This window comes from Lepus europaeus, chromosome 14, assembly GCF_033115175.1.
Source record: "Lepus europaeus isolate LE1 chromosome 14, mLepTim1.pri, whole genome shotgun sequence".
In the NCBI taxonomy this organism is placed as follows: domain Eukaryota; kingdom Metazoa; phylum Chordata; class Mammalia; order Lagomorpha; family Leporidae; genus Lepus; species Lepus europaeus.
Window position 1 is genome coordinate 41,070,319 of NC_084840.1, and position 24,163 is coordinate 41,094,481.

At 42.0% G+C, this 24,163-nt stretch overlaps 1 protein-coding gene across 1 annotated transcript in view; it reads right to left on the reverse strand.

The window, feature by feature from the left end:
• Positions 1–1,215: 1,215 nt before the first annotated feature.
• ITGA8 (integrin subunit alpha 8) overlaps positions 1,216–24,163 on the reverse strand; it is a 191,921-nt gene continuing 168,973 nt past the window's right edge. The window contains exons 28-30 of the mRNA XM_062210503.1: positions 14,392–14,493; positions 6,382–6,504; positions 1,216–4,222 (exon numbers count right to left, since the gene is read on the reverse strand). Of these exons, the coding sequence (XP_062066487.1) occupies positions 4,136–4,222; positions 6,382–6,504; positions 14,392–14,493 (312 nt within the window). The 3' untranslated portion in view covers positions 1,216–4,135. The remainder of the gene's footprint in view (positions 4,223–6,381; positions 6,505–14,391; positions 14,494–24,163) is intronic.

Here is a 24,163-nt window from a genome sequence, read left to right on the forward strand (position 1 = left end):
TTTTGGATTATTTGCATAAATATGAGATATTTTGGGGATGGGATCCTAAATACAAAACTCATCTATGTTCTATATATTTCATATACACATAAGTTGATGGTAATTTCATATAGCATTTTTAGTGCACCTGTGTTTTGATTGTGACCTGTCACACGAGGTTAGGTATGGTATCTTTGACTTGTGGCATCATGTTGGCACCCAAAAAGCTTTTAATTTTGGAGCATTTTGGATTTTCAGATTAGCAATGTTCAACCTGTGATAGCATTGCAAGTAGGAAGATGTAGGCACATTTGTGTGTCCTCTAGCGCTTCGTGATGAAAGTGGATCATACAGGTGTCTGTTCACCATGATTATTATTATCTGTGCACAGATTCCCTATCCATTCCTTCACTCTAGAATGCTGCTCGTTCTAGGAAACAGATGAAGATAGGGTTTCTGCTCTCATTGAGGGTCAGTCATGCTGAAATATGGTTGTGGAAAGTAAATGGAAAGTGTAGTCATTTACAGAGCACAGTTGGAGGACAGGAGGACTCTGAAGTTAGCCAAAGATGCAAGGGAAGTCTCCATAAAGGAGCTAAAATAGAAGAATGGACACAATTTGAAAGGCAACATGGAGAAATTGGTTGTATAAGAGTGAAAGTACTAAAAGTGACTTTAAATACTTATGCTTGTGAAAGTAGAAGCGGGATGGGATGGGGAGAGAGAGAGAGATCAATCCTATCAATTCCAAATGCCTGCAAAGGCCTGGGCTGGACTAGACTGAAGCTGGGAGTTGGGAGCTCAAATCTAGGTCTCCCATGTGCTTGGCCAGAGCCATCTGCTGCTTCCCAGGGTACACATGAGCAGGAAGTTGGAATCAGTAGTGGAGCCAGAACTCCAACCTAAGCATCCCCACGGGCATCTTGGCTGCTAGGCCAAATGCCTGCCCCTAACCTTTTTATTCAGATATAATTCACATGCTATAAAACTTACCTATTGAAATTTCACAACTCAGTAAATTTTAGTATACTTGGAGTTGTGTAACCATTGCTGTAATCTTAGTAGAAATACATTATCATCATCCCAAGGAGTGTTGAAGTTATGCTCTTTCAAATTTCTTCCAAAGTTGAATATTTTTATAATAAAGAATCAAGGTGGAAAGGTGGAAAATTTTGATGTCTTCATTATGGGAAACTTTTTGCACATGAAAAAAACCATAGATAAGCTATTGTGTCTTTAATTTTTAATTTTATTAGTGACAAGGTAAGTAGGTACATGAAAATCTTCACAGATATCTACACATATACTTAAATAAAACAAGAGTTGAGTTTCTAAGGGATTTCAGTGGTAACTAGCACATATTATTTACTGTATCAAAATCTCCAAGTTTATAAAACTCAATTTTCCCATTCTTCCTGTGTCTTAAAAACCAGCTGCAAGAATTCAAAAGAGGAATTCTTTGAAGAGAAACACAGATAGACTGAAAGAGGAGCACAGCCCATTGTGAATTATGAACGCTATTGGCAGTGCTGTAATGAGAAGCAGAATGTGCAGTGCATTGTTGGGGTGGCCTCTGTGCTGAGGGCACGCTGAGGAGCTGGTCACCTAGGGCTCTGCCTGGCCCCACTTTTCTCCCTCCCTTCACTTGTCTCCACATATAAGGTATAGAGGGCCATCCTGTGCACTTGTGTGACAGACCTCTACCATGGCAGTAGGTAGCAGCACCTGCAAGCAAGTCAGGGTGCCCACCCTGTCTAGGGGGAGACCACTCTCGGTAGAGATGGTAAGAAGGCCAAATTTCCTTAAAGCCCCGGTGCTGGGCTCCGATCCAGTCTCAGGATGCCTAGTGGCATCTCATGTTGCCTCTGGGTGTCCATCGCAACCAGTTCTGCAGGGCCCTCTGTTAGATCTACCAGGGAGGCCTGAGAAATCATTTGGTCTGGCTCTGCCAAGGCAACCAAAGGTGGGACTTAAAGTTCAGTACATATGTAGCAGGTGAACTTGTAATTGCTGGTTTTGTGTGGCCCGTGGATGATGTCATAAATATCCACATGGCATTTGGCAGCAAGAATGTTCCCCAAGAGGGAATAGCTCAAGAGGACCATGGTCCTTCACAAATGTTACCTTAAATGCAAGGAGTGCTTTTCTTAGGGGACCTTTTGTGACCCCACATCCCAAGAAGCTTATCCTTCTACTGGTCAAGGTCAGGCACAACAATAAGAATTAAGGCACTGACTGGGGCAGAGAGCTACAGATGGCTGCCTACTCTCAAAGCCAAGTCCACCCAGGGGACTAACAGTGAGGACCCCAGCGGCCAGTGTAGGAGTCTCAAACACTCTGAGGCGAGAGCACACTGCTCAGCCACTGTGGGGTACACAGACTGGGGACTAGAGCTCGGTTCCTCACAGACATCAAATTGTCTCTCCCTCCGCAGCAGGGTTTCGTTCACAAGCAGCAAGAAGATGGATGGCAACAGCGTGTTCTGCCACGTGCCTTTTATTTACTTCCCAACCAAGTTCTGCAGCTGGAGCCCCATGGCTTTCCTCCAGGTTAAGGCCTGGTATAAAATGTAGTGCCTGTGAGTTTGGGTCATCCTTCAAATAACGTGTGATTGTTGATATTGGGACACAACTTTTTTCAGCTGCTGTGTAAATGTATGGATTTTGGTCAGCTTCTATCATATGTAATCTTCCTAAGGTATTAATTAAAAGTAACTAATGCCAGTGTAAACATGTCTCAGATACATAGGTTTATAAAATATTGCACATAAAAATTTGTTCATTTCTTTTTCATAGCAATATTTCATTATTATAAAAAGGATACAAAATTGTCAGACTATGAATTTAGCTGGTCAATTTTACTTCAAAATTGATGATATTATACATGAATATGGATTATTTACAAGTGTTTTAAACAGCCATTCTCTTTCATGGTTAAATTCAAGAGGATGAGAAATAGCTTAAATAAAAGAGTATTCTCCAAAGTTATGTACTATAAGCATTAGCAGTAAAAATGAGCAATATGTTGGAATGAGAAATTTTACAGAAAATCCTTAGAAACCAGCTTTGTAGAGTTGCCTCACCCCTGCATAACTTTATATTCCCATCCTCATTAGCAGGGAAAATAAGCTCAAGCTAAATATTGGCATTGCTTCTTATGAATATTGAAAAACAATGTTTATCCGTATTGTTAAATGGCTTTTTAATGTTAATGAACTCAGGAAATTTTAAACACCACACAGAGTGGAGAGTATCTTGACATTCATGTATTAACCAAGTCAATGCAAAGACTTTTATGAATATATAAGGGAAATATAAAGTAATGCTTTTCAAAGCTAGTTTAAGCAGATGTGAATTCCTGAATAGTGTGACTAAAAACAAGTAATTTCAACTGGAAAGCTGCAAGGTGTGAAATAAAATTGACTCCTGACACCGATTTGCTTGTCCTTAGCATTGTCTTGATTCTGAGGAAGCTGGTTAAATGAGTTACCCACAAAGTGGTTATCATGGGAGGAAACTGAGTGACTGGCTTTGAAAAGGAGCTAACCCAATGTCAATTTCCACATCCTCTAGCTGACTAGATACTCAACAGGGAGGGATGGGAAAGAAAGAAATGCACGTTTACCCCCACTTGCAAGCTGTCTCTGTGGCTTCACCAGTACTTTCACAGCACCAATAACCTGTTGCTGTCCCCCACCCCCCGCCCCGAGCCACAGCGCCATCAGAAAGGCTTTTCTGCCACAGGCAGGTGGCCGATGCTCCACTTGATACAGCAGTGTTGGACGGTCTGAGTTCACCTTCTCAGTTCAAGAGTAATTCAGACATCTCATCTACGCAACTGACATTGGATTCACCTGGACAGCAGCCTAAGAGCCCATCCCCACGTCAAGGTGTCTGCTGAGCAGAGCGAAGAGGGCGAAAGAAGTCGTCCACAACTGCCGATTGTTGGCGCCGTGTCGGCCACTCGTTTCCCAAAGGGTTCCCTGGGACCCGTGACAACTTCTCCAAAGCACACTGCAGATGAAGGGACGATTTCAGGGGCCTCTCCATTTCCAAGGTCATGAGTAGATACAGGACAACCTTTATTGAACCCTGATGTTCTTTCTTGTCTTTGAGCAGGACCATGTTTGAGTTCTTTGAAATGGTGTTGGTCCTTGTCATGCCTCTGGGGTCTTGTCGCTTGTCAGCTGTTCCCGGTCAGTCATATCATCCTGAGGCGGCCTTGCTCTGTCGAAGAATCCACACTACAAAATAGATCAGAGGGCTATAAAACCCAGCCACGGTGTGGCTCGCAAAACCCCTCATTTGAAGAAACATACATTTCATCGAGTCTGCAAGGAGCCGGGACCTCTGCAGAAATGGTCCACCCAGTTCTCCCAATGCAGACAGACCCGCAGTGCGTTGGTGGCCTGTAGAGAGGAATTACTGTAGGGGAACGTCCCTGTCTCCAAACACCTCCCGGGGAGACTACACTGGCATCACTGCAGAGTGTCCCAAGGATTCCCGCTCTGCTTCCCTGGGCCTGTTTGGGGAGCCGGCAGCAGTACTGACTGCTGACCAGGAGGGGAGGAGGGGGACATTACCCCCTGAAGTGTGCTTCGGGCTACCTGGGGATGGAGCATAGGAAGAAGTGGGGAGATGCCTGCCCCCTCTCTCTGCACTTGGTGGAAAGTGCAGCGTAGTCCGGACGATTTGGTTTGCTGTCTTGACTCCAGAAGTAGGCAGACACAGACAGCTTAGTAACGCCCCAAAGATTAACCAGCAGCTAAGGGAAGAAGGGATTCTAGAATCTTACTTGTTCCAAATTTTGAGTTATTATTTTGCTAACTTTTCCTAGAAACCTGAAACTTCAATTTGTAGCTATTGTTTCTCAGGTTGGAAGCCTAATGCACTCGGTTTGGCTATGCAATCAAGTCGTCTTTGTGTCGCAGGGCTGGAGTGACATTGTCTGTCACTTGCATCTTATGGTCATGGGAAGAACAGTGACTGTAAATAACAGGATAACATAAAATCTATTTCTAAGGGTATTAAATACGGTGTGGGCTCAGGATGTCGAAACAGACAAAGAAACAAAACCCTGCCAATAGTGATCAAAAAAGCTATTGTTTAACTTAGACCTAAGGCTTTTTTTTTTTTTTTTTGACAGGCAGAGTTAGACAGTGAGAGAGAGAGAGAGAGAGACAGAGAGAGAGAGGTATTCCTTCCGTTGGTTCACCCCCAAATGGCCACCACGGCCAGAACTACGCCGATCCAAAGCCAGGAGCCAGGTGCTTCTTCCTGGTCTCCCATGTGGGTGCAGGGCCCAAGCAGTTGGGCCATCCTCCACTGCCTTCCCGAGCCACACCAGAGAGCTGGTATAGATCCACATACTGTATTTTAAATTTAAAATGATTTGAGAGGCAGAGAGAAAGATCTAGTAAACAAACTCCCATCTATTGCACCTCCAAATACCCACAATGGCTGGGGTTGGTCTAGGCTGAAGCCAGGAATGAGGAACATAATCTAGATCTCCCATGTGGATGGTAGGAACCCAGTTACTTGAATCCACTTCTTCCCAGCATCTGCACTGGCAAGAAATTGGAGTCAGAAGCCAGAGACTGTAATGTGGGATGCCGGTGTCTTAACTGCTAGGCTAAATGGCTGCTTCTCTATTTTGTTTTAAAATGAAAATATACTATGTTTTTGGAGAATCATGACAATAGTGAGTAACTAAGATGTGACTGGTCATGTAATTATGACATTGTAGTTTGGGATGGAAGGCTCCGGGAAACTTGGCAGTTGTGCGGGTTATTGCAGCAGAAATTAACTCTCATAGACTTTAGAATGAACCTCAATAAAAATTGATTAACAAGTAAGTTAGAGTGAGTTAAGGCTTCCTAATGGAAAAAGCTAAGTGGCAAGAAAATAAGTGCAGTAATTTTCTAATATGCATGATCAATTCGGTCTAATTGATGGTTGGAATAAAAATATCAGAATTGACCTATATTAATTATATCTGTGTACTGCTTACAAAGATAAATCTCAAGGGATTAATGGTAGGCCCATGTCAATAAAAAAACTTAAGATCTGAGTTGATTGAAAAAGAAAAACAAAACTCATAACGTTATCACTCCAAGCATATTGAAAAGAGAATCACAGATTTTAGTTAAAAAAGTCTTATTCCATATTTATTTATAAGAAATCTTAAGATGAATGCAACATTAAACACCATCGATCATCTTAAATGTCAGCTACACAAGCATATTAAGTAAGCCAAAGCAAACAAGACACAATTTTCTCTTTACGTCCTTCACACTGTTCAAAAAGTCCAAATCTTGCCTCCAGCATTCTTTTTAAACCCCCCAAATACCCTTTTAAATACCCTTATTTCCAGTCCAAAAGGAAATAAAGTAAATCAACTTACCTTCCATAAAGCTAAGGTTAAAATGGCCAGAACCAACAATCCAAGAAGTATTGCTAATATTATTACCCAGAGTGGGATTGAGAAGGAGACATTTGGGGTTGCCCAAATAACGGACGTCTTAATCTGAAACGGAAAATAAAGCAAATGAGTGAAATAAAACAGTTGTTGTCAGTACAATACTCATAATAGTTCTGCAAGGACCCACATAACAAAATCATCCCAGGGGAGACTGGAGAGGTTACAGCACTTCCCCAGGCCGGGCACACTGGTGAATGCCTCATGACAGACTCTTGCTGGGTGGCTGGCTCATAACCACAGTACCCCAGAGTAGAACCAGGTGGGCCAAGAACCAACAACGTGTATAGGAAGAGTCTTAAATTGGGTTGGGCTTTTTTCTAAAGATGTAGTTTTTTATTTGAAAGAGTTACACAGAATGAGGAAGCAGGGGGAGAGAGAGAGAGAAAGGGAAAGAGAGAGAGAGAGAGAATGAGAATCTCCCATCTGCTGGTTCATTCCCCAGATGACCACAACAGCCAGGGCTGGACCAGGCCAAAGCCAGGAGCCAAGGGCATCATCCGGGTCTCCCACAAGGGGTGCAGGGGGCCCAAGCGCTTAGGCTGTATTCTGCTGCTTTCCCAGGCACATTAGCAGGGAGCTGGATTGGAAGTGGAGCAGCCAGGACATGAACTGTCACCCATATGGGATGCTAGGGTGGCTTTACCTGCTATGGCACGATGCTGGCCCCTGGGCTAGACTTTTTATGGCAACAACGTCCACAAGTAGACTCTAAAGAACACCACGTCTGTCCACATGTTGCTGTAGAACTCAGCTTCACTGGGAGGTGAGCTTATGAACAACCATGAACTGCTGGATATGCAAGGGGTTAGAAATCCTTTAACTCCCTCAGTTTACAGATGAGAAAAAAGAGTCTCAGCGGGACTAGATGTTGCACATCACTAACCAGTACACAGTCTCCTTATGCATATGTATCAAGGAAGGGCAGCCCAGAGAGGCAGGCTAGCTAGCTTGTGTTTTATGCCGGAAGCTGCAGTGCACAAAGTGGCCCTTTAATTGTCCTGCTGTGTTGGAGATGCCTCCAGTCCTAAATCCAGTTTCCAGATGCAAGATAAAGGCAAGCACAGGGGACTGGAGCACTCAGTGTTGCAAGACAGCTTGGAAGAAAGGACCAGACTGTGCACTCATGCTCTACGGAATACCCCTGCCTTCCCATGTGGTAGAGGAAGCACTTCTATTGTTTGTGAGTTTTGTTTTTTTTTTTGGGGGGGTCTGTCTTTGGAGACCCAGAGAGCAAGGAAGCTGCAGACCTCCCAGAAAAACCAGGAAGAGACTCAGTCATGCTACTAAAACCTTTTGTCAAAGAGAAGAGAAATAAAAATATTCTTGGATCCAGACATAATTCACTATGGCAGGCAAATCTGGTTTTAACATAGTAGAAAGCATTGCCTCTACCAAGTTGGTCTAAGTGTTCCTAGTTTTAAGTGTGTTTGTTGAAAGAATCATGATTCACATCCTGACACATGCTCAAGAACTCTGGTGCCACAATTCTGCCCACTCCTTAGGAGAGGATGGAATCAGAGCTCCTTTTAAAATTCTATCTTCCTAACCAGACTTGTGCATGCCACTCCTGCACTTCTCAGCTTGTCCTGGTTTTCATTCCCTTCCATACCAGTCCAGTTCCTCTATGCAGCAGACATGAAGACCTGCTCCACTCGATTCTCCAGCTCCAAGATTATCTTCCAGGCTTTCATATCATTTGTAATTGGCCTGTAGTGTGCATGTACTTGTTGTGGTTTGCATGTGCTTAGCATGTAGCTCAACTGTAGTCAGTGTCATTCACATGTAACAGTTGTCCACATTTATTTCACTTGTAGTTGGCACGCAGTTAACATGTAATTGTATGTAGTTTGCATGTGCTAACCACTGTTTGCATGGGCCTTCCATGTAATTGGTATGTAGTTAATATTTAACATGCACTAAAGATCCATGTACCTAGAAAGTAGTTTGCATGTAATTGGCACATAGCTAAGAGTCAATGTCATTCACATGTTACAGTTGTCTGCATTTATTTTGCCTGTAGTTGGCATGCAGCTCACATATAAATAGCATGTACCTAGCAGATAAGTGGCATGTATTTTGCACCCAATGGCTGCCTTTTGCATGTACTTATCAGGTAACTGTTTGTAGTTTGCATGTAGTTTGGACATATTAGGCTTGTAGTTCAGATATAGTTGGTGTGATTCACATGTAACAGTATATATTTCACTGGCAGGTTCCATGTAGTCTATGTATAACTAATATGTAATTCACATGTGAATGGCATGTTTCATTTGCAAGAGTTCACATTTATTTTACTTTTTAATTTTTCATTTTTGTTTTATCACATGTAATTTGCATGAATATGCTAACACTCATATACACATGTTAACATACAAGGAGTTACCATATAATTGGCATGCACCTATCACGCAGTTAGCATGTAACTGACATTATTTATCATATAACTGACAGATTACATGTGCCTGGCATGTAGCTCATGTGTGACTGGCATGCACATAGAATGTAGTTGGCATGCACTTAGCATAAAGTTGCAGGTCGTTGGCATGTACCTAACATGTTTGTATGTCCTTAACATGTAAAAAGCATGTATATAGCATGCAGTTGCCATGTCATTTGGATTTAGTGTAACAGTTTTGCATTTTTCTTTGGAGTTGACATGCAGATGACACAAAATTCTCATTCAGTTTACATGCACATGCTGACACTTGCATGTGGCTCAGTACTTTTAGCATGTAGTTGGCATGTGGCTTACATATGCTTAGATATTTTGCATAAATTGGCATGTGCTTAGCGTATGCTCAGCATGCATCTCACAAATGATATGTGCTTAGCATGTGATTGGTATATGATTAGCAGGTAGTTTGTGTTGCTTAGTAGGTAGTCCACATGTGATCACCATATAGTTGACACATCAATATATAATTCACATGTGTTTAGCATGTGATTGGGATGTACTTTGGATACAGTGTCATTCACATTTTCTAATGGGATTGGCATGTATATGGCACATAATTCACATGAAATTCTCTTGCATGCTGCCACTCAATGCAATTCGCATGTTCTTAACATGTAATTGGCATGTGGTTTGTATATAACTCACATGTTATTTACATGTGCTTATCATGTAACTGTCATGTGCTTGGTGTGTATATTTCATGTGGTCAGCAGGTGCTAGTATGTAGCCAGCATATACTTAGCATGCAATGTGTGTATATATATATAGCATGAAGTTGGCATGTGCTTATGTCAGCATGTGATTGGATGTAGTTCAGGTGTATTCAGTGTCATTCACATATAACTACTTGAATTTTCTGTTGGAGTTGGCATGTAGATGACATGATTCACATGTAGTTTGCATGTGTACATTGCCACTTGCATAAATATCTCATGCTTTTAGCATGGAGTTGTCATGGGATTTTTATGCACATATCATGTAGCTCACATGTAACTACCACATGACTATCAATACTTAACATGCGATTAGCATGACCTTAATATGTAGTTCACATTGCTTACTATGCAGATCACTTTACTGGCCTTGCTTAGTGGGTAGTTCACACATGATTGTCATTGCTTAGTTTGCATTTTACATGTGATTGGCATGTACTCAGCATGAAGTTGCCATGAAATTGCATTGCTTAGCATGTGTCACATGTAGTTAGCATGTACTTGCTACGTGCCTAGATGCAGTGGGTATGTAATTGGCACAAGTTTAACATGTGGTTGGTGAGTGCTTAGCATATATTTCACATGTGACTGACATGTGCTTATTGTGCAGCTGGTATGTGCTTAGCATGTAGTTCACTTTAATTAGCATGCAATTAAAATTGCTAGCAGCCACGTTAAAAAGAATGAAAAGTGGGGACTCTAATATTAACCTTAAGCATCACCATTTCATCATTTAATTATATATTATTAATAAACTATTACTTATGAGTGATAAAACAATTATTGCAGCTGAAAACAGAATGTTGATTACTAAGATGAGGAGGGATGGGAGAGAAAGAGGGAGTTTGGATAACAAAGATAGTAGAAGCTGGCTGTGGATCATTAATCGTGACCAATCTATGAATGTGAGATGTTAATAGAGGGAGCGGAATGGTGAGTTATAAAGGAATTCTGTGTTACTGCTTCATAACTTCTGTTTTTTAAATTCTAAACTATTCTGAAATAAAATACTAAAAAGACAATGGTCACTTCAACATATAATTGGTATTTCCAATGGTTAAAGTGAAATGTAGTCCTATGAAAACAATGAAGGTGTTTAATGGGAAAACACCTTCTATGAGGGGGCTTCCAAAGTTGTAGAGAAATGAAATGAAAAGGTAAATCGAACACTTCATGGGCTTTTTGAAACTCCTTTATACTACTTCGTTTTTTCAGTTTATGTTTAAGTGAGTTAAAATGGAATCAAACTACCAGCTCCATTCTCTGGTTGCACTGGCCACATTTCAACTACCGTGTGGGCTCCTGCAGCTCCAGATCGTCCTCTACGCTCTCACACAAGGAGGAGAATGCTGAATCACCCGAGTCCCGTGTCCTAAGAGTCTGTGACCGAGGCAAAAGCTGGAGTCTGTTTAGGACTAAAGGTAACTTTCAGGATGCAGCATGTGGTCAGGTATCTTAACTGCTTTAAGAAAGGCGGGTGACAGTGAGTAACTGAATAACTTAAAATTCAGGGAGAAAAATCCAATTGTCTGCCAACTCAGCAACAAACTGTCTTAATACATTTTTGTTTATGATAAATTTGTAGCTATTTTAAAAAACAGCATAAAACTTTAACAATCCACTTATTATAATTATCTGCAATTTTAGGAAGCAAGAACCATAAACTGTAAGCGGTTTAGATTTTCTTAAAGTGATCCTAATAGGGAACATTTAGTCTTACCTTCATTATGTCGTAAATCTTATTGTTCTTTATTATGGTTGAAAAGACATAAATAAGCCTTTAGTATGTCTATATTTTACCATTGACATTTATGCTATGTTTTCATATATTTTGACCAAAAAAAAATTACCAAGGTGAAAGGAAAAGGCTCTGTTGTATTTACAACTGTAATTAATGCTGACATCTGTATTTATGTATCACAAAATCTTGTGCAAACATACTTCAGTGGGGTCAGAAGAGGGCTTTAAATAAATGCTCCAGGACACTCTACCCACCGTGCCATTTGGAACAAAATAATAGCACAAAGTGGGCCAACTGAGCATACAGGTTACTATTGAAACAGCCCCATGAGAAAAGTAGTCAGTCCGCATGGTAAGTTTATACTCCAAAATAATTATTTAATTAAGAACTCCTCTTGCAGGTGCTAAGTTTTGCTAACAATTCTGAAAACCAAGTGGTTTAAATGTCTATGGATGAGTTTAAAAATTAAGATTTTCATAAAAAATAATAATTGCCTTTGGAAATACACCAGACTGATATTCTCTTCTAAAGGTAAACTGTAGAGCTGGACATTGGTTGCATGAGATGCACATGCCAAAGCTTATCAGTGAGCCAAACCAATGTTCAAATAACTGATTTTTTTTTTTTTTGCATGCTGTCATGATTCTGTGTCTGGTTTCATGCCTTTGAGTTATACAGCCTTTCCCTCACCTCTGAGCAGCACAGGAGGAATCCATTTGGTACCAACACAGACACTGGGCAGATGAGGACTGCTGTTTTCTTCCATATATAAATCTACTTAGGCTCCACGAAATGACTGGATTTTGACCAGATTGTAGAGGGAGCACAAACTAATCATTCCAAGAAGAGACCAGAAAAATAAGCAAATCGTATTTAGTTTCCTTACAGAGAAAGAAACAAAGAGACTTTCCCCAGTGCAGATTGAAGCTGGGATGTTCCTCAAACTACCTATTCCAATGGATTCTACTCCCGTAGGGCAGGGCTCTTGTGCGGAGCGTGTTTCCAGAGAATGACAAGACCTTTGAGAAGAACTCTCTGGAAAAAACAGTCTACCAGCTCCAACCAGAGTTCTTCTCTCAAACCAAGCCCCAGAAAGACTGCTTCCCTTGGGTACACTGCTACCTTCGTACTCGCAAGATCTGCTCCAGTTAATCAGACATTGGCAGACTGGAAAGCACTTCCATTCCCAAACATTTTTTCAATAACCTTTTGCAGAAACTGTGTAGTAAATCACCTACATCAGATAACAAGCCCTTTTCCCCCAGTGCAGTAACAGGGAAGCATATATTGGATCCTTGTGTGGACCTTTTGAGATGAGCTGAGAACAGCAGGCTGTCACCTGTAGGCAGCATGGGGAGATGCAGTGCTATCAATGGAATGGACCACGACATGTGTTTCTGTTATGGAACATGTGCTCAGAAAAGACAAGCGCGCCTATCTCCCTGTGAGCCCTGAGCCTTTGAACCCCTCTGGATGAACGTTCTCTATTAAAATCCCTCAGCCTCTGCTTTCTGAGTTGAACATAAATCCAACCTCCAGCAGCCATCTCGTGGAAGTGAATGAGAAAGGAAGCTACGGGGCTTGTTTTAAAATCTTTCGCCTGTGTGAGCCTTCACTATCATTTCAAATTTGGGTTTTCTGAACTCAGCGAGAGGAGGGGGAAGACACTCCACACTTAGATGAGACTTGAGCCCGACTTGTTCTGGGTACAATGCTAGAGCTTCATGAGTAGCTACGTGATTTTATCACCTGGCTTAATCCCATCAGCCTGGGAAAAGTAAAGCAACTTCCCAAAGATGCAGTGATGCCAGCGAACGCAGCCAGGTTGATGCCCAGGTGCTTCTAACTGCAGAGCCTCAGGTTTTCCTCCCAGCTACCTGCCCTGACGAGATGCACTCAACCCCTGCCTCCACTGGCGAATCCTCGCGTGAGGGCTTTGACAGCACGGCTGCAAAGTCTGCTCAGTCCACATAGGAAGGGGGTGGTACACATGGCTGTAGTCTTAAACTTGCGTAAGTGATGATAGTAGCACGCTCAGCTTGTGCATCACTCATCAATTCATTAATTTCAGTGCAATTACTCATCAAAGTAGATTTAACTAAAAAGATGAGATCTTACAATGAAAAGACAGGGGGGCGAGAAGAGACACTAGCAGTATAAACGTACACTCTCTACGTGGGGACACCCTGAATAAGCGCTCTGGTAACATGCACAGTGAGACTCAGGTCTCTTCCTGCCTGCAGTTCTAAGGAGCTCCCATGTGAGGCCAACTGCCGGTCTGCAAATCACATTCTGAGTAACAAGTACTTGGGGACGAAGAGTTTAAATTGAGCATTGTAAATACACATGGAATGGCCACGAGGTGAAGGTTGAAATGTGCATATTGGTTTTCAGAGCATGCTCTTGTCCAGAGGTCTCTGATCACCTTCACAGATAACTGGAGAGGCAGAGCTTTGGTGCCAGGGCCTACGGGTCCCCTCCCACTCATTCTCTCCTCTCCTCTGCATGGCCTTGCCCCCTTGCTGAGGATGATAGGGGTTGTTCTGCGACGGATACTTGGGAGTCGGTGATGTTTAACAGCCTCAGGTTTGACACATGATGTTTCATTCATCTGAAGTGCATGATGTATTCTTTTATTTTTCCCAGATCAGAATTATGGCTCTTGCCACAGAAAGGAAACAGGACCAATAAAAGTCAGGGTCCATGGTGAACTCTCCCCAGGAAAGAGATTCTTTTCTCCCCTCTTCACTCACCTAAAATCAGAGTCTGATTTCCCCATAGCAATCATTGCAGTCTGACTTCTCTGTAGCAAAATGGCTTCATTAAAAAACGGTATTAGTCTGGTTCCATAATTTGGGGGGGAGGGTGGAGATACAAAAGTGAAAACCCAAGTCGACAGGCAGTAGGAAGCGTTCAGACTAAAATAAGAAAATGGTCCTGTGAGAGAGACGTGCGTCTCCAGGCAGTGCTGACGCTAAGCGCCATTTCCAGTGTTTGTGCCTATATATGGCTGAGATACTCACGGCTATTCTTCCTTCAGGGAGTTTCGCCGGCTGATCTTTATATGGCATCTTCTGCACTTCAAAGGACACCAGGGATGCAAGAGCATAGGGGTCGTTTTTCCTCTGAAAGTAAAAATCATCATAGAAATACATCCCTTACACAGCTGTTGCAGTGTCACTGACAGCTACCCAATTGTTTTCAGTGTTTTCCATTTCTGAAGCAAAAATGTCCTTCTTTTTTTCCTTTTAAATTTTCCCAGTTATCCATCCCCTATCCTCCTATTTCCCCAGCAACCTATTCCCCCATCCATTCATCCGTCTGTCCATCCATTCAACCAACCATTCACCCCTTTCCAGTTCTAAAGCAAACTTGTCTTATTAATAAGAGACTTGCATACAATAGATTAAAATAAAATTAGAAAATCAGACTCATCAGAAGGAGCAAGGATAGCATTATTATAGTTTCTGTTAGAAAGACAACAGGAGGCGTGGTGGCTTACAAAATTCTTATCTGATAGAGGGAAGTAGTTTAAAAGGGAGACTGGCACTAAGTTATAAAGAAATTCCTCAGATTGCACTTTATGCAGAAGACCCAGAGCTGGGTTTCTCAGTCTTGGCACCATTAGCATTTGGGGTCTGTCCTGTGCACTGTGGGATGATTAGAACCCCCTCTGGACACCAATATCAGCCCCTTCTGCCTTGTGACAATCAAACATGCCTCTAGCCATTGCCAAATGGCCCCAGGGAGCAGAATCACCCCACTCAGAACCACTGTTCCAGAGCCACACAGTTTTTGACAGAACTTTTCAGCACTAGTCCTCATCGTCTAGTTTGTTCTTGAATGAACTGAGAGGGAGAGAGAGAATCTTCCATCCTACTGTTTCACTCTCCAAATTGCCACAACAACTGGGACTGGGCCAGGCCGAAGCTAGGAGCCTGAAACTCCATCCAAGTCTCCTGTATGGGTGTCAGGGACTCAAGTATTCAGGCCATCTTCTGCTGCTTTCCCTGGCGCATTGGCAGAGCGCTAGATCGGAAGCAGAGAGGCCAGGACTCCAAGTGCTGCTAATACAGGATGCTGGCCTTGCAGGCAGCTTAACCTGCCACAAGACAACACTAACCCCTGGAAAAATTCTTTTATGCTTGTCATTGTTCTGATATTATCTTCTCTCCTGGCATTTCCATTTTAATTGAGAATTTATTTGAGAACTGTTTTTATAAAATTTGGACATCGTTGTTCATAAGATCTGATGTGCACTTGGTGATTTCAATCTAATTTCCTTTCCATGCTCACTAGTAGACACAGAGAAATTCGAGTCATGAGATTCTGTGTGTACACATCATAACTACATACACAGATGCATGTGTAGGCATGAAGAAGTTGTCTTTAGTCTCCAAGTTCAATAAAAAATAAGATAGAAAATCATATTCCTATTCTTGAAGTCACATCTTTGGGACACAGATCAGAGAGCTCCATCTCTGTACCAGCTCTGGATGAGAGCTTTGATCTTACACATCCTGCTTTTTTCAAAGGTCCTGGGTGCACGTGATGAGATCTGAACTTTAGAAGGTACAGCTTGGAGAAACGTGCTTCTCCGAGGGAACTTTGTTTCTCTTCTTTCCTCTACTCCTTGGCTCTTGGCTGTGCTTTGATTCCTCACATTTTCCATTCATCACCCATCTTCACCGTGGTTCCCAGTGATTTCCAAACCACAGTCTTTGCTGAGTTGCAGACACACCTAGGATTCATCTCAGATGATTCTCAGCTCTCTGCAATGAGCCTATGCTTGTCATGTGTGTTCAGGAAGTTTGACGTGTCTGTGTGCCTTATTTTCCTCTATTACCTTTCTCTGCTATCAAATGCTACAAAAATACAAGGCATCTATCATGAAATATAAGGTTCTTCCAAGGCACCTGGAACAATGTGCCTGGGAGGGCTTCATACTGGTTGACTGACCACAAGGGTGGACGGTGAATGAATACATCTAATGATTTGATTATTTGACAAAAAATCTACAAAAAGTTTAATTATTTCGACTATCAAGTGCAACATTTTTCTCTCCCTTGACTAGATTAGGAAGTTCAGGAAAGTGTAAGAGAAGGGAAAGAGATAAACTGAGGCCTGCAGTTCATGATAAGGGGATATCGACACACTGTCTGCTCTAGCACCTAATCCAGCCACAGCCTGGTGCCTGAGCAGATCGAGTGGTTGGCAGATAGCCCCTAAACATCATAGCTCACAGGCAGTCTGTTCCTTGTGTTACAGTTAGTCTCCAAAAGCAACATTTCTTCCATGCTTTTTAGAAGAAAAAAAAAAAGCTATCCTTTTCATTTAAAAAAATGCTCTGGTGCTCTAAGGAATGGGAAAAGTGAGTTACTAGACTATGGTCAGTTGGATTGGCGTCAAAGCTACTCTGCACGAGAAAGGCAAGGGGCATTAGACTGTGCAACTACAGGCAAAGTTATAATTAATTATTATAATTTATATATTTTTTATATATTATATAATTTATATTATATTATATATAATATATTATATATAATATATATTAAATTATAATTATAATTAATTCCATGTTCAATGTTCAGTGCTTTCCGTTGTGCCCTTTAAAAAGCAACTATATTATTCTTATTTTTTTTTTAAAAACCTTCCTCTTCCATATAGTGACTGACTCATGTAAACACAATCCCTGCCATATTGTAGTCAGCTTAAGAGTGGAAAGCCAGCTGGAGTTCGTAGCCCTTGACCATGTCCTACCCCTGCACCTGCCCCGGCTGACTGCTAATCCTCAGCAAATGCCCTGCCTCTCTGGCATCCCCACCTTTCCCACCATGGCTGCCTCTGTTCTGCACAATGATTTGCTTATGGTTAGGATACTCATAAAAATGACAGAGGTGGTGACAAATGCAGAGATGAGGCTTCTGAGCTGGTGAAACACCTGACAGTGCCTGGCAGTCAAGGGCACTCTGTCTCTTACCTTCTGGCTGTTGAACTTCCTCCTGATTATTTTTAAGCACATGTTCATTTTATGAGCCCACGTTGTACACTCAACATTTCCCAGAAACCAAGCCTTCTGAGGTGATAAAATCTAAACAACTAATGATAAATTTTTCAACTGGAAAGAGTACGAATCACAGAACAGGATGATCATTTAGGATTAACCTAACTAAAATCTTGTTCTGACCAATTTGCATGTTCACCACGTATACAGAAGCAAACATACTGCAAGCAAGTCTTGTCAGCCAAGAACTGCAAACATCCTAGCCTGGCTTAGGAAAGCAGAAAATGTTTACCTCCCTCTGAATTGTGTGATAAAATTAATTTCTTACTCTTTTAAAAATTATTTCAACTAATATATAATACTTGTACATTTTTATGGGGTACATAGATTTTTATTTTTGCCCTTTTACAATTATTTCAAAATTTTGATTAACATGTAATACTTACATGCTTTGATGGGGTACAGTGCAATATTTTTACACATACATGGCATAAACCAATCAAACCAAGCAACTAGCCTTTTTATTTCCCCATCTTTGTGTTTGGAGCTTACCAGCTCCACAATATATTCTGCAGGAGAGAGTTGAGAGAGGAGAGATAGCAATTATGTGCTTTTCTTTGGCAATGTCCTCCAAGATTGAAATAAGCAGACACTAGAAATAGAGAAATTTTGGTTAAGGGTGGGTAAACCTGCAATGAGTTCTGCCACCCTTTGGCATCTCTGAAAGTGACTCTTTCCGAGATGGCCTTCAAAGTATTGATGCAAGTTGTTCTGTTTTGTCTCTACGTGTGCTAAATATGAGCATTTAACTGTTTTAAAAGTCCCTCAATTACTGTGACTTCTTCCAGACACGCTGGATCTTCTTTAAGAGGAAATGAAGATCCAATATTCACTCTATTGATTTATTGCCAGAAAATTGTTATTCACTGAACTGAAGCATGCAGGCTAAAATAATAATTTCCCCCTCGACTGCAGTGTTGTGACGATATGAGTCCTGCTTCACTGAAAAGTTGTTCTCCCTCATTTCAGTAGGAGGTGATGCTCCGAGTGGTGGGAGGAATGTGTGGTTATCATTTAGAATGTGTGGGCTTGGGAATACAAGACACTCCTCTCCCAACTTGTAGCTAACAAGAGCCAAAATGCAGGGGGACCCAAAGCAGATTGATGGAATGAAAATAGTTGAGGCTTCCTTCTGGCTCTTCAGGAAGGTTGTGTAGTTAGGAAAACTGGCATTCTAGGGAGACCTAGGTTATATATGAATATAGAAATTTAATTTGAAAAGTCCAGGCACAATTTTCAAATGTGTAACTTTTTTAAAGTATTAAAATGACAAAAAAATTTTGTTGTTCAGTCTTTGAGGAAACTATAATGCTAATAAATGCATGCAAACTAAATAACAAAACATTAAAAGATTAAGGTGGTTATTGGGGAGACTAAAAATTGGATTCTCTGGATTCCCACACAATTAAAATAAGTTTTCCTTAGCCCATTTGTTTTTTAAAAATCTGAATTTGGCAAATTTCATGAAAGCCTTCAGAAACCACCTAAAATTTCTATGTAATTTTTTTTAAAGCTTTCCTTAGAAGTCAAGAGAATGAACAGACTATAAAGTAAATTACATTCACATAAGTATCTGTGTGGAGCATTACTGGAAGACAAATTATACTCATTTGTAGGATAGTTTGCAAGGCCTCTTTGCAACACACTCTCTGGAGTGCACACTGGCTTCTTCTGTGTATGTCAATTACAAAATAAACAAGAATCTGCCCCTTATGTCCTCCAAGTGGGAAGGGATTTGTAGCCAGCTTTGATCAATGAACTTCTCACAAGTGAGGTAACAGGGTTACGACTGGATGTCACTGAAGGTCCTATGACTCTGCTTCAGCAGAAGAAAGACAAGGAACCAAAAACCCCATCCCTTTGAAGCTGTCCCCTGGTTGTATCTATCTGTGGGTTGCAGGCAAAGTTCCTTTTAATCAGCATGTCCCCTCCACTAGGTCTAAATACAGTGTGCCAGCTTTGAGGAGATGGGTCTGGCATTGCTCAGACTTTTGAAGCCAGCTCACTTTTGGAAGAGACTGCAAGCAGTGCCAGGAAGACCTACTAGTGGTGGTCACCAACTTGAGTCTCTGGACGTCTCTGTCCTCTGATCCTGAACCATCTGCCTCACTGAACTGAAAAGAATCGGATTTGGGGGTTGCTCAGAGGGGAGCAGCAGCCCAAGTTTTTGCAACCTTGAAACACTCAATTTCTCTCCTAAGTTTGGAAACCTTGTTATCTCAGTCTGGAGGAATGCAGTTGGAGAGAGGTGGGGAACCTGTTCAGAGCTTCTCCTCTCTTCCTGAAATGCACAAAGTCATTGCCAACCTCATTAAGCTAGAAAGCTTGTGGTTTGAGAGCAGGATGAGGTGGCAGGGATTCAGGAGAAAAGCCCAACTTCACAACAAACGGCAGCCGCAGCTCCTGACTGCAGACCCTTTCTGGAAATGAGCTGGTGGTACACAGGTGTTAGAAGCAGAGCAGCCCCGGATCCAGCTGTGTTTTGCCAAGCTGGCAATTCCAGGGTCTCCAGGCATCACAAGTCGCCTCTTACATATCTTCTCCAACATCCTAACTTACACTTCCAGAATATCTGCTTCTTTTAGGTCAAGAGAGATAATTTGCAATTTTGTTTGTTGGTTAGTTTGACTGGTTTCACTCTGAATACATAAGACGTGTGAACCAGCTCAGCCTAGCATTTGGTCTTAGCTGTTTTATCCATTGCAACTGTCATGAGCAGTGGCAGGGGCCAGTTGCTGCACAGGATAGGCGGAAGATACAAAGACAAAACATTCTTCCTGCCCACAAGAAGCCCATGCATGGATGTGAGGGATGCTTCCTCCTTTCTTCTCCAAAAACAAAAAACTTCACAAGTTTCTTTTCTTTTTTCTTTTTCATTGCCTATAGCAGAATTTCAGTGTGTTAAATATCTAGCAGTTCTGAATCCAAAAGTTTACTTGGACGGTGCATGCTAATATCTGAGCTTTGAAATAAAGCCAATGCATTTTGCCCCTTGGTCTGAAAAGCACATCAGTGTGCCTGTCTTTGCTGACTAGTCGGCAGAACAGAGGCTGTTGTGTTTATTCAAATCTGTAATATTACAGTTAGTGTAAAGTGGATTCTTGATAAAGGTTTTGCCTTTTGAGGTGGCAAATGACATTGTCACAAGGCAAATGGAGGCGTCTTCACTTTCTGAAGGGATATAATGAAAGTCAGGAAGCTAACATAAAACACAATCTAGGTCTATATTCATAGATATGAAAATCAAGCCGGCGCCATGGCTTAACAGGCTAATCCTCCGCCTTGCAGCGCCAGCACACCGGGTTCTAGTCCCGGTTGAGGCGCCGGATTCTGTCCCGGTTGCCCCTCTTCCAGGCCAGCTCTCTGCTATGGCCCGGGAAGGCAGTGGAGGATGGCCCAAGTCCTTGGGCCCTGCACCCCATGGGAGACCAGGAGAAGCACCTGGTTCCTGGCTTCGGATCAGCGAGATGCGCCAGCCGCAGCGGCCATTGGAGGGTGAACCAACGGCAAAGGAAGACCTTTCTCTCTGTCTCTCTCTCTCTCACTATCCACTCTGCCTGTCAAAAAAAAAAAAAAAAAAAGATATGAAAATCAACTATACCATCTCATCCTGCAATTTTGAAGGGGAATAAACTTCCCTAAACTTACAAAACAGGGCATCAAATAGAACTTTCTTGAATGATGGAAATGCTTTTTGTACAGTCTCATAGAGTGGCCATGAGCTGTGATGTGTGATTAATGGAAATGAGGAAGTGAACTTCTAATTTTCTTTAAATACTTTAGCCACATCTAGATAATACTACTCTACTGGGCAATATAACCCAAGAATTATGAAATGTTCTTACTGGATTCTGAAATAGCATGTCATGTAGCTTATACATGCTTGAAGAGTTATAAAGGTTTAATATGTAATATTTTAGAATATCTTTATAGTATAATAACCTATAATATAGTTTACAGTCTAGCAATGTCTACTACAGTGATTATGATATAAAATCTACAGTAGGCAGTTGTCATATGGTAATCTCTCCTCCAGCAATATAGCATTGTAGTATACGTAGGACAGACACTCAAAGATTGTCCATGTGACCGTAGGAAGACCATTTAATCTCTGTGTCTTAGTTTGCTCCTCTCTAAAAATGCAGTTCATAATAACAGTACATATCTCATGGAATTACATGAGTAGTTCATATATAAGCATTTATCATGCTTCTTAAGTACACAGTAATTTCTCAATACAAACCTGGCTATTTGTAGAGAGACAGGCGTCTTTGGAAAGGTTGGCTGACTTGCTTAAGTTTAGAGAACCATTTAGACATAGTCTGTTTTGAGTCAACCAAAGTGTCAACACAGTACAAAAGAAGGCTATTAATAAAGCATTCTGGGTTATTGCTGAGTTTAGCTAAGTAGAACAAACATCATAAATAACCCATTAGGAGAGGATCCATGTGAATTGCTCATAGAATCTGCAAATTTTTAGATACAAAAGGAGAGCTCAGTTCATCTTCTTCATTTCACAGATGAAGAAATTGAAAGTTAGGTGCCTTGAGCACAGACAGGCAGGAATGGAGTGAAGCTCCTGCTTCCTGACTCGGTATTCAACAAAGACAGAGACTACAGATTCTAATTTAAGTCAGCGTCGTCACTCCCAGAACTTCATTTTACTGTGAGTCTGTAGTTTTTACATGCCACTTTCCTAACAGGCAGCTTCACATGTGAATGGGTGGATATAAAATCCAAAAACATTCTCACCCATATGTTCACACATAAACGTTTGCCAATATTTACCAAAACTTCTGAAGCTTCTACACTCACTTGGTTCTGGTTCAAAATTTTGCCCAAGATTAGTGATGATGTGTCTGAGAATAGATGAAAAAAGTAAGTAGTGAACAGAAAGAAAACAGAGTCATAACATAAACATCTGAAACTCAGGGTACTTCCCCAGATATTACTAAGGAGAGTGAAGTGTTTTAAGAAGCATATCTATTAGATTAAAAAAATACACAACAACCCTGTGGCAAAATGGAATAGAGTGGGCATGCAATGTTGATTTTAGTGGGTTGAAATAATGTCCTGCCCAACTCCATGTCTCTGCAGAGTTTTAGAATCTGACCTTTTTTGGAATAAGAGTCTTTGCAGGTGTAATTAAGGTAGGGTTTGAGATGAGTTTATACTGTGAATAGATTATGCTCTGATCTCAGTGAAAGTGCCCTTCAAAGAGACAGGAAAGGATAAGACACAAGGACACAGATCAGAAAGAGGGAGGAGAGACAGAAGTATCAAAAAACCAGTGAATGCCAAGGATTACAAGCAAATACAGGAAGGTAAGAGGCAGGTGTGGGATGGTCTCTTCCTTCAAATCACCAGAAGGAACCAACACCTTGGTTTTGGACTTCTGGCCTTTGGAACTGTGAGAGAAATTTCTGTCTTTTTAAGACAATCAGTTTGTGATAGTTTATGACATTGGCCTTAGGAAACTATAATTTATTGATTATAATATACTTTCTTGCTAGTTTTTTTTTTTTTTTTTTTACAGGCAGAGTGGACAGTGAGAGAGAGAGACAGAGAAAGGTCTTCCTTTTGCCATTGGTTCACCCTCCAATGGCCGCCAATGGATCCAATGGATCGCGCTGATCTGAAGCCAGGAGCCAGGTGCTTCTCCTGGTCTCCCATGCGGGTGCAGGGCCCAAGGACTTGGGCCATCCTCCACTGCCTTCTCGGGCCATAGCAGAGAGCTGGCCTGGAAGAGGGGCAACTGGGATAGAATCCGGCGCCCCAACCGGGACTAGAACCCGGTGTGCCGGCACTGCAAGGCGGAGGATTAGCCTATTGAGCCACAGCGCCGGCCAACTTTCTTGCTAGTTTTAATCCAACCAGAGGAAAACGGGATTTATAGTGTTTGCTTTGAGGTAAACGTCCTCTAAAAGAGGGAAATCAAAGAATTGGTTAGTGCACCTGCGGTTAGTGCATTACGGCCCCCGCCCAGTGATTCCTGTCTCCAGGTACACACACCCTTGTGTGGGCTGCTCCCACACAGGGCTGAGGTGCGGAAGCAATAGGAAACTGGAAATGGCAGAATGTGACTTCCAAGGTCACAGCTGCTGCTCTGCTCTCTCCTGGCTTGCCTGCTTGGGGGAAGCTAGTGGCTGTGTGAGGACACCAAGCCTCGCCATGGAGAAGGCCACACAGGCCTGCTGATAGCAAACACCACACTCCCCCTTGTGAGGGGTTCTGCAGGCCCACCACCCTCTCAACTGTAACCCCAGGAGAGACGTGAACCAGAACCCCCAGCCAGGCTACAGCCCGATTCCTCATTCTCAGAGTGACGGGATGAATGCATGTTGCTTTAAGCTGCTAGGTTGCAGAGAAATTTGCTACACAGCAGTAGGTAACAGAATCAGAACTGTAGGACTGTGAAGAACTCTTGGTTTCCTCTCCTGAAACAATCTCTACCTAAGCGAAAAACACTGGAGTCATTCTTGATTCTTCCCTTTCCCTCAGTTTCTCACAATAGATTCAACATAGGTTTGCCCTTCAAAATAAATGCTGACGCAGCTCATCTCCCTTGCTCCACTGTCCCGCCCCAGTTTAATCCACCATTATATCCTCCGGGACTACTGCACAAATTTCCCAGCCATCTCGGTGCCTGCAGTACCACCCTGTAATAGCTGTTTTACTGAACGTGGAGATGTCGGCTATAAATCACCATTTGTTGCACACGATGAGAACAT